The following is an 11,094-nucleotide window of genomic DNA, read 5'->3' on the forward strand; positions in this document are numbered from 1 at the left end:
CCCATGACCCTGAGATTAAGAGTCTCATGTTCTACCAACTGAGCTATCCAGCTATCCCTTCACTCTCCTTAGAGTTTAATCTCTTAATCTTTACTGGAAAAGTTTGAAAAGAAGGAGGGGAGGTGGGAAGGTATTGATCACAGAGAAAACTCTTGCTATAGTTTCTAATAATGGCTCGGTCTGGCTTTAACCCCCACCCTACAAAAAGAATGTTCCAGTTCATCTTATCAGCTATCCGGCAAGAAGTTTGTGCAGATCATTTGATTTGCTGCAGAAAGAATGACTGAAATTACTATGTGCTTCTGATGCTCTCTAAAAAGCTAAAAGTATCTGTGAGGGTACAAATAGCTTTATACACCACTTTGAGGGTTTTTTTCTACAATCAAGCAGCATATAAATTTTATGAAATAAATAAATGCAACCAAAGATGGGTATTGTCAGACTTAATGAACAGTTTCCCTGTGCAATCATTGGATTCCCCACCCCCGCAAGCAGTGTTAGTACTGCATTCTGTTTTCCCAGTGTTTCCTTACCTGATAATTTCCCCCTCTTATGTGATCTTTTACAAAATGTAAACACCACTTCTATAAATGTTGTGGGATCTAGTGCATGTCTAATGCTCATATCTGTTTTAATTGCTTCCAGACAAAACTCCATTGGCAACTCTGATAACCCCAGAAAATTGTGGGATGGAATTGGGGGCCGTATCCTGGTTTACTGTTCTTTCCCACTGTTTTTGTTGGTGAATAATGAGGAAACAAACCATATGTACATGTGCTTAAAGGGTGGGGAGTGGTGTATGATGACGTCACACCAAGTCCACCAGTGTGAATGAAATTTAGTGTCATATGTAATTTAGTGACATGGTCATATATCCATCAAATAGTCACAGTTCCACAATGTAACAGGAACATTTGAAAGCGGGACAGATGAGCTGGCATTACAACTGTGCTGGCTCTCACCCTCAGACACAGTACCTGGACTCTCAGCTCAGGGAAACCAGAGAGCTTTATTCAAGAAATCAGTATATGGTATCAGTATTAGTTCAAAGTGCAGGACACCTGATTCAAAAGTCTATAAGCTTCTAAGATTCATGGCTAAGCAGCAGCTAAGATATTATCTCAACATTTGACATGTTCCTCCTGCTCAACTTTTGAAGTGGGGCAGGACGAGTAATTTGCATGATTCTTGTCCCAAGAAAAAAGACTACACTTGCAAGCATGCACTCCTGTGGGTGTGCTGGGTCTGTTCACACCAACACATCATTGGCACATCTTTGACAATGGGGCCTGAGTTGGTTTCTACAACTCAACTTCTGCCTCTGATTCAGCTGGCCCTATTCAGTTGCCAGCAGCCTCCTTGGTTACCATGGGAACTTCACTCTCAAGGGGTTGGGTAAGATTGACTTAGACAGTTTCCACTCCCCATCTCTGATGTCCAGTAACAAAGGGGTCAATCAATCAACTCACTGCTTGGCCTCTCCCCATCTCTGAACTCTGTATCCTCCTTCTCTGCTACATCCTGCCCCAGTTAATGCCACAGGACGTATGACACTACCCTGGAAAACTAAAGTAATAAGATCAGTATGGTGCCAATATGGCCTGAGCTGCTTCTTGGTTAGGTGTGTCTGCCCCATGGACAGTGCAGTAAATAGTGCAATACTATATATTTCTGTTCAGAAGCAGGCTCTATTGACTTTAATGGGACTTACTCTCAGGTAAGTGTTTATTGGATTGCAGATTAAATTACTGAAAAGATACACTCTCCCCTGTGAAGGAAACCAGCCCTAGGAAGTTTTAGTAAGAAATAACTACTGCTCAGAAAAGAGAGAGAAGGATTTTGAAATATTTCTTTCTTTCTTTAAACCACCCATAATCTGAAACTCTTGTAGCCGCTTACAATATTTAAAACAAGCAACAAGATACTAATATTTAGTATTATTTATTATAGCTATATTATACTATAGTTATGGTATATAGTCATTTAAAACAATATTATTATTTGGTATTATTTAAATATAATACTATAATTATGATATATGGTCATTATTTTAAAAAGCATTTGGGTTGGTATAAAACTGGTCGGTAGATGCCCTTATCATTATAAAACTGCACCCTTAACTACTCTATACTGTATTGACTTGCTGTATGCATAGATTCTAAAAATTATTTTTTTAAGCCTGCAATCCTTAATGCTAAAAAACCCCTGTAAGTTTTCTTAGAATGAAGCCTGCAATCCAGTGACTTTGGAGTAACTCCCGCTGAATTTGGTGGGACTTTACTTCTGGGTAGCCATGCACTGGATCGCGCTGTAACCTGTCAGTCTTGTTTGGGCAACTTCCTTCTTGTGCTGAGTGGTTTGAGAGCTGTAGAATTAGGGCTCCAGGTTTTGATGTTAGATGCGTCACTTTTCTGTGCTCAGGAAGTTGTGACGCAAGTCATGGGTTGGGTTTGAGGTTTTGGAAACCTTTTGTAAAGGCAAATCACTCTCCTTGCCCTTTTGCATTTGCAAAGTAGCAGTGACAGTTGGAGGATAACGGAGGCATGCAGGCCAAAATGCAGATGCTTGTCAGACATAACGGGAGGATTTTCGTGGCGCTTTGTGTAATCCTCTTTATGGGATGCACAGTACAAGGTAAAACCGCAAGTGGCTGTTTTCTCTTTTTTCTTTTTCTGTAATCTTCTTGTTGTGCTACGCAGCCTGATATAGGAAAAACAAGGCTAGTTAGTTGTGCAATCCTACACCTGTCTACTCGGAAACAAGTCCTACTGAATTCAATGGGACTTAACTCCCAAGTAACTGTGCAGAGGATTGCTGTCTAAAACAGAGCTGCTCCATGTCCTTCTCATGTGGATTTTAAGATTAGCGTTTTATACAACACCAGTCATGTGTTACTCCAACCCCACATATGAATGTGGAGGTAGCCTTGCTACAGCAGAGCAATCTCTTTGCATGGGTGGCTACCCTGATGTGTTGCTTTTATTCTTTTGAAAAAGGAGAGGTGTCTGCTCCTGCTCCACAAACACAGGAGTACACTACCTCTAAAGACTTAAATTAGAAAGGGCAGGGGGAAGGAAAATAAAAGTGACCTAAAGAAGGCTGACTGAGTTACTGGGCATTGCTAAAAAAAAGGGGAAAGGTTGTTTTCTTAATGCTCAATACTCCTTGTTTTGTTTTCAGTAGGCATGATGTGCTCTCCTATGCATGAGTAGTGCAGTTGAGGAGCACGTATATATGGGGAGGGGGGGGAAATATGGTCACTGAATGACATTGGTATGGTCTGTGGGGGGAAGTGTGTCACTTGTTTCCAGTGATATCACAGACGCTAAAAAGTTCAACTGTCCTCTACCCAGCACCTTACAGTTGCAACAGCTATATGAGCTGTGTGCCTATGTGCATGAGTCAGTGAAGGGAATTCCATTTTTCACAACAATATATTATGGTTCGAGCACCTGGAAAATGCATTTGGCATACTATAGCTAGGAAAGCTGCTGTACTTGCACTTTTGTTATGCAGCAGCTGGTCATTAGGAACGTGGAACCTATTATAATTCAGCTATAAAGTAATCATAAGAAATACTTTCAACATCAACAAGTTCCAGTCTCTGTAATGGTAGCAGAATAAGACACATATATTTGGAAATAAGTTTCATAAGTAAAGCTTAATAGTTTCCACCCTTACTTTAAAATGCTATTATAATTTTCAAATGATTGATGGTACAGTGGTACCTTGGTAGTTCAACGCCTTAGTTGTTGAACAAATCAGCTCCCGAACATCGCAAACCTGGAAGTGAGTGTTCCGATTTAAGAACGTTTTTCGGAAGCCGAATGTCTGATGCTGCTTACGCGGCTTGCCTTTGTTTTCGAACCATTTCTGGAGTTGAACGGAATAAATTTGAGAACCAAGGTACAAGTGTAATTTAAAGCAACGTTTCCCAGGCTGTGGGTTGTGAGGCCTGTGCAAGTGGGCTTTAGAATCCTAAACGAGTATGATGAATGCCACTTACAACTTGTAACCAATCATGGGAAAGCCTCAAGTCTTACATTTGAACACTTGGGAAATGTTCTCTACTGGTTGGCAACAGATGTGGTGACGGTTCACCACAAAGTGGTCATACAGGGAGTTGTTTTGAGTGAGTATTACAGTTCCCTTCTGATGTGCAGGAAGATTCCCCCAATTAAAATACATGAAACTGACAGCTGCCAAATACCTAAGACCCAAAATTCATGTGACAGTAAATGGATGAGTCACCATACTAAGTACGTTTGGACTTATGGTTTTAAAATTTGCTGTATTTGGTAAGTTATAGAAAATAATAATTAAAAATGATATCTTATTATTACTTTATAAATCAAATATTACCTTAGGTGTGTTTCACCTATGTTCTCTATATTATAATAACCAAGTATGCACCAGGGAACCCAATTCTTTGCAGGTCTATGCAGAAAAAAAAGTCCCTCTGAGTTTAATGGGGCTTACTCTCAACCCTAAGGCTGCAACCATAAAGGGACTTAACCCAAGCAAACTTATTAAGGATTAAACTGTCAGTTCCACATACTCATTTTTAAAGTCCTCTGAGCTGTTTCTAGTAACCTATTGTTATAGAGTTAGGGTAGAATCCAACCCTGTGTTTGGTCCATCAGCACAAGAATTTCTGTTTGTGTAATGGAATGTTCTCCCTTCTGATCCCCCATGTACCCCCTAAAATCTGTTTGAGGGGTCCCACTAACCACCTGCACCAGATTTGGGGGGCACCATTGGGAGGAACGAGAGAAGGGGAAATTCTATTGTAGAAATGGAAAGTTTGCGCTGACAGGATGCGTTAGTATACTACCCTTGGCTGGAAAATGTAGACACTGTTTTTCTCTCAGCCAATTTCTAAGCGCCTTGTTGATTTTGTTTGATTGGTGTGTGGTATGAAAGAAAAAAAACAAGCTGTTTGAAAAGGCATTCAGCTTCCTCTGTTAGGGTTTCAGGTTGTCTTGTGGTACAAGAGGAAATTTGTGTAAGTGTGAAGAAATTGAGGGCTCTGTACCTCAGGAGTTACCACACAGGATACATGAACAGCTAAAAAGAAATGCAATTCACAGCCCAACGATCTGGACGTATTTATCCTCCCCCACACCATACATTTAAAGCACATGGCCTCCCCCAAAGATCCCTGGGAACTGTAGTTCTCAGGGTGCTGGGAATTGTAGCTCAGTGGGGGGGGGTAAACTCTAGTTTCCAGGATTCTTTGGGAGAAGCCATGTGCCTTAAGTGTATAATGTAGATGTATAGCAAACTCATTCTATGAGTGATGGTGCTTATGTAGCCAACGGGGCACCATCCACACACAAGAGGGGAGGTATCAGCAGACTTAGGGGCACTTTAAGGTTGGCAGAAATTAAAAAACCCAGAATCTTCAGATTAAAAATCCCTAAGGGTGGATCCCTCACAAATGACTGACTGATGACTGAGTATGCTCTGTAGGCACAGAACACCGGCTTACTAGCTGACTTTTGGCAGGGAGAGGAAATGGAAATGGTGCAGAATGGAATAGAGTATTGCAAAGTACCATGTTCTCGAAGATGTCCTCAACAATGAGCACTTTACACTGCATCATTATGCTGAAGGTCTGACTTGTGAGACCTCTCATTTTCAAGTTTCCTTGGGATAATAACATAGTGCCACATGTCGAACTGTGGCTCATCTTTTGGCGTTTCACAGTAAGCATAGATGGCAATATGCCCTCTTTGTATTCAAACCGTTAAGCTCTCCATAGAAATGGCTAAATCTGTCAAATTCAGTTTATTCTCTGTTTCTCATTTCCCTCATCATGAATTCAATTCTCCACATTTCCACATCCGTTTGTGGGAGAAATTGTCCTACTGAAAATTCACCAGCATTTTAGTGTGAATTTCTCCTAATTGACACCATTGTGCATGCAATTTTGCATAATATACACCTTTTTGAAAAGCATTTTTCTCTCTATTTTATTGTATGATATTTTCATCAATATATACTTTTTAATGCACACTTTACATGACTAAACAACTAAACAACAACAAACCCCAGTCCAGTACAGTATATGTCTTTTTTTTTTTCAACACATTGCTTGATTGGAGAATCAATTCAGGAAAGTGTGATCTTTGAAGGATGCCTGTGTTTTCAGTTCATGTATTGTTTCGGAAAGGTTGAATTAGGTAGATTTGCCTTTAATGTGAATTTCTTCCACATTCCTAGCTCTGGCATTCAAAGAACTGATTTGGTTTACATAAGGACACTAGCCCAGCGGATGTTTTGATTCCTCCCTTCCCTTTGAATGGCAGGCAGCATGCCATACACACAAGCCGCTTTTGTAACACTCCTAGATTTAAAAACTGGCTGCTGTTTGAGCAAAAGAAGTGTGGAATCCCGCTTGGGCTGATGGAAGACAGTTTTCACGATTTTTTAATCTCCTTGTTAAACTGCTGCCTATGGCACTTTTTTAAAAATAACTCAATAAAATGCTGTTTGGAACTACTATACACAGGCTAAAGATAGCAATCCAAAAGTGTCAACAGGAAACAACTTTCAATAGCTACCCCCCAAAAAAATTTCCTTAATAAAACCAGTCTGTGCTCTTCAGAAGGCTAGAAAAATAACTTAGGCAAATTTTAAAGCAAGTATAACAGGAAAGACACTGCCATAACTTTAACTTATGTTAAAAAGCAACAAAGGATGGACACAACTATAAAGCTTGCTATGTAATTAGTTAATACTATTAAAGAACAGGATGAAAGTTTAATTCCGCAAATTGAAATGCTTATTTCTGCTTCTTTGATCTTTGGGTTGGGGGAAGGCCTGCACTGGAATGTGGTTAAACTAAAAAGGAAGGAGTTAAAGTCAGAAAGTATCTAGGAAATATCTGCAGTAACTATTTATCACAAGTGGTAAACAGGCCTTTATGAGGATTTAATCTATTCTTATTGCCTTTATCCAAACCACTTTCCTATCCTTTGTATTAATATACCTATTGTTCCATTTTGGAACATTTTGGCTTCCGAACACCGAAAACCCAGAAGTAAATGCTTCGGTTTTCAAATGTTTTTCGGAAGCCGAATGTCCGAAGCGGCTTCTGCTTGAGTACAGGAGGCTCTTGCAGCCAATCGGACGCCACGCCTTGGTTGTCGAACATTTTGGAAGCCGAATGGGCTTCCAGAATGGATTATGTTCGACAACCGAGGTTTGACTGTATTCTGTATTCAGGCCCAGCTTACTAAGATTATTTTCAAACTGGTAAGTATGAGATTGTACCTGCCAATTCGAATATACTGAGGAAGAGGCTATGTAATTTTAAGGCTGATCTCTCTGTGTCTTCCATCAGCCACCAACTCTGCTTTGGTTACTCCCTGACTCGGAGCCTTCATATTTTTAAATGTTACTGTGCATATATGTTCAGAGGTGCCCATTTTAAAATGAAGTTACTGATGGTTTTCCCATGAAGTGATATTTGTGAGAAGCTACTCATCCAGAGTAGGTTGCTAACCTTCAGACCTTGGCAAAAGACAACCCTGTTTAGAACTTGAATATTGAATTTTCTGTTCTGTTTTCCATAAAGTACAGTGATTGCATTAAATGTGAGGAGTCTGTATTAGTATTTAATGCAGGGTTATCTGTTGATATTTAATTGTTAAGGGTTATGAATACACCTGATTCTAACAAATGTACATTTTCACCAGGGGCTCCTGTTCAGTCCGGCCACTATGCGTGGGTCAGGTGCAGACCTGGTGCCGGTTCTGCAAATTGCATTGAAGAGCGAGGGCTAAGCTTTGTGATTCCTGATGGAAGTGCTAACATGATCCTCCCTCCCATGGCTGATCCAATGCTGTAAGGAAAAAAAAACTTTTGTCTTTAGTACTTATTATGAGTTTTCACTAAGCAATGTTTACTAAGCAGTGTTTACAGGATGATGATGCAAAATGGAATAGATTTTAGGCAGCTGTACTGATGCCATGAAATATTTTTCATTTAACCACTATACATCTGCATCCCCATTACTTGGATTCAAAAAAAACCACAGGCAAATAGAATAGCTGCTCCTTTTTTCCCAGCAGGGTTCCTGTGCATTTTACAGCAGCCTGACAGATTACCCTCTGCTTTCTTTTCCAAGCTCCTTTCACAGAGGTGTGTGTGGAGTGGGGACCTATTCTTTGCTAATGAAGCTCTGCAAAACACCATCTATTTTATTTCTTTATATCTTGCCTTTCTCCCATTATAGGAGCAAAGGTGACTCACAACATGAACGAAAACAGATACAGCTAAAAATATACAATCAATATAAATATTTTTAGAAAATAAATAAAAACAAGTAGCCATATTAAGCACAGCACTGAAAATACTATAGCTATTTTAAAGCAAACACAAACACAAAAAGAATATTCAACACCCACCCTGCCTAACTACAGACAGTTAGTGGCCAAAGGTTTGTCTGAACATAAAACCCTTTGCCTACCAGTGAAAGGAAAGCAGAGAGGGTGCCAACTTAGCCACCCGTGAAAGGGAGTTCCACAATCTGGAAGCAGCCATTGAGAAGGCCCTCTCTTGTTTTCACCAAATGTGCCTGGGAAGGGACTAAGAGAAAGTCTTTCTCAAGATCTCAAAGCCTGGGAAGGCTCATATAGGGAGATACATCATATCTACTAGGGATGGGCAGGCATTAGACTTGTAGGATCTGCTTAATCTGCTTAATTTTAGAAGCCTGAGGCCAACTAAACAGAGGTGCAGCACAATGTCTTGGATGTTATATGCAAGGAATAAAGGTTGCCTCTGGGTACATGCTCAGCCTAGGACAAAAAACCCTAGTTTCCCCCAGCTTTGTTCCAGCAGCCCAACTTAGAGTATGGAGGGGGGGAGGTTGCTTTTAGTTGTTACTTTGTTTGGACTACTGGAAGTCAAACTCTAGCTGATATACTGCAAACCACCCAGCAATCTTTCAGTAGATCCCGATCTACATTCTGCTCATACTTTATCTACGCATTGGCGGGGCTGTAAAGACCCCTGACCATTAGGTCTAGTCATGGCCGACTCTGGGGTTGCGGCGCTCATCTCGCTTTATTGGCCGAGGGAGCAGGCATACAGCTTCCAGGTCATGTGGCCAGCATGACTAAGCCGCTTCTGGCGAACCAGAGCAGCGCACGGAAACGCCGTTTACCTTCCCGCCAGAGCGGAACCTATTTATCTACTTGCACTTTGACGTGCTTTCGAACTGCTAGGTTGGCAGGAGCAGGGACCGAGCAATGGGAGCTCACCCCGTCACGGGGATTCGAACTGCCAACCTTCTGATCGGCAAGCCCTAGATTCTGTGGTTTAACCCACAGCACCACCCGCGTCCCTTGGCGGGGCTGTATATGTAAACAATGAAGCAACCATGCCTCTCATTTATTACAGCAACCCTGTCAAGTAGCTTGGGCTCTGCCCTTAAGATTTTAGCTCAAATCCTCCGAAGTCTATGTTTCATCAATTCCATTTTCACATTTACTCCACCTTTCTATCAGAATCGACAACACCTGGAGTCCACCTCTCAGTTTCTTGGAAGAATACGACTCTCATCAGACTCTCCCTGATGTCTGGCTGTAAAAGGGCACTCATCCCTACACAGCATATATTTCTGATGTAAATGGTCCAATCTCAGGGTTGAGCCACCCATGAGGCTAGGCCAGATGACTGCCTCAGATGGCAGGATGCGCTGGGGCAACAGATCCAGATGTAGATCTTTATTCTCCCCTTGTTGCTGATGTAGATCTTCACTCACCACTTCTTTCCTACTGGGGAGGGAGCACATCATTTTGTGCTTTGCCTCAGGTGCCAGAATGGCTCGGGCCAGCCCTGTCCTATCCTTCATTTCAACATCATTAAATTGGTTCAGTTCATTCCCAAGCTTAGTTCGGAGAATGAGGATTTCAAAGTTATATCCAAGGTTTAGAATAAATTATTATTATTATTATTATTATTATTATTATTATTATTATTATTTGGCTATTTTTCAGAATGAAGAAATTTCAAGACCACCCTGAACACTTTCTAGTTTCTGGAGATGAGTATGGATCAGGAAATGAAATTGAAGAAGAATATGGGTCAGGCATCGAATTTGACACAGATGATGCCACTATTTCTGACCAGATCACACCTGATCCAAATCTGAAGTTTAAACTAAAAGATGAAGCTTTGTTTTTCCAAGATAACAGACTGTAATCTGTTATGGCAATTGCAATCTAATTTCTTGCATGCTTTTGTGTTTTATGATTAAGTGAAATGACACCCATTCAAAAGTGTTATAAAAACTATCAAACAAACTATAAATGCCTTAATTTTTTAGTGCTTCTCTTTGGTATAAAATGTGCTGAATGCAAGTGTTCTCCTTTTTAAAGATGTAAACTCGCCTTCCAAAATTTGGAATTTATTTTTAGTTGTTGGAAAATAGAATCTGAACATATCAGCCATTTGTTCAAATAGCACTTGAGTTAGGGGTAAATACAATTTTTAAAAAGCAGCAACTTTGGTCACATCTGCAACATATGTTTAAAGCACATGACTATTCCCCAAAGATTCTTGGGACCTATAGTTTTGTGAAGAGTGTTGAGAATTGCTGCTCTGTGATGGGTAAACTACAGTTACCAGGATTCTTTGTGAAGCCTTGTGCTCTAAATGTCTGGTATGAATGTGAAACTGAATTAGGTAATGGAATGTGAGGTAAATTTCTTCCGAATGCCTCACTTCCTTTTACTTGGCTCTTGACTTAGGGATGGCTCACTCTTTTTAGCAGCCCAAGGCAAGCCAGCAAGAGTGTGACCCATAGCCCTTGTGTGATTCTCAATGATTTGGAGACACATTCTACATTTAGCCATGGAGTTGGCCATGTAAGAAGCAGTGAAATAACCCAGACGTTTCCACTGCTTCGGGTTTGGTGGACATCCTTTGAATTATGCCATGCTACACAGTTTCCTAGTCTGTATAACACTTTTCAAAAGTTTCATTAGTTTGCTATTCTTTAAAAAAAAAATTGACATTCCAGATAGTGATGGAGAAATCTGTCAGTTTCTCATTCTTCCCATCTTAAATTCAGACCACCAA

General features: G+C 40.5%; 1 protein-coding gene across 1 annotated transcript; it reads left to right on the plus strand.

The window, feature by feature from the left end:
- Positions 1–2,122: 2,122 nt before the first annotated feature.
- On the plus strand, positions 2,123–10,316 carry SRGN (serglycin). Its single transcript, XM_053388457.1, has 3 exons — positions 2,123–2,634; positions 7,704–7,851; positions 10,011–10,316. The coding sequence occupies exons 1-3, from the start codon at positions 2,544–2,546 to the stop codon at positions 10,213–10,215; spliced, it is 444 nt and encodes a 147-aa protein (XP_053244432.1). The 5' UTR covers positions 2,123–2,543; the 3' UTR covers positions 10,216–10,316.
- Positions 10,317–11,094: the final 778 nt, after the last annotated feature.

The sequence above is a fragment of the Podarcis raffonei genome, chromosome 5 (genome assembly GCF_027172205.1).
Source record: "Podarcis raffonei isolate rPodRaf1 chromosome 5, rPodRaf1.pri, whole genome shotgun sequence".
NCBI lineage: Eukaryota > Metazoa > Chordata > Lepidosauria > Squamata > Lacertidae > Podarcis > Podarcis raffonei.

Excerpts from the sequence above, each read along its gene's own strand:
- SRGN (XM_053388457.1), top strand. The coding sequence starts at position 2,544 with ATGCAGGCCAAAATGCAGATGCTTGTCAGACATAACGGGAGGATTTTC. Across the intron at positions 2,635-7,703 it reads TATGGGATGCACAGTACAAG|GGGCTCCTGTTCAGTCCGGC; the intron begins GTAAAACCGCAA and ends CATTTTCACCAG. Across the intron at positions 7,852-10,010 it reads CCCATGGCTGATCCAATGCT|AATGAAGAAATTTCAAGACC; the intron begins GTAAGGAAAAAA and ends GCTATTTTTCAG.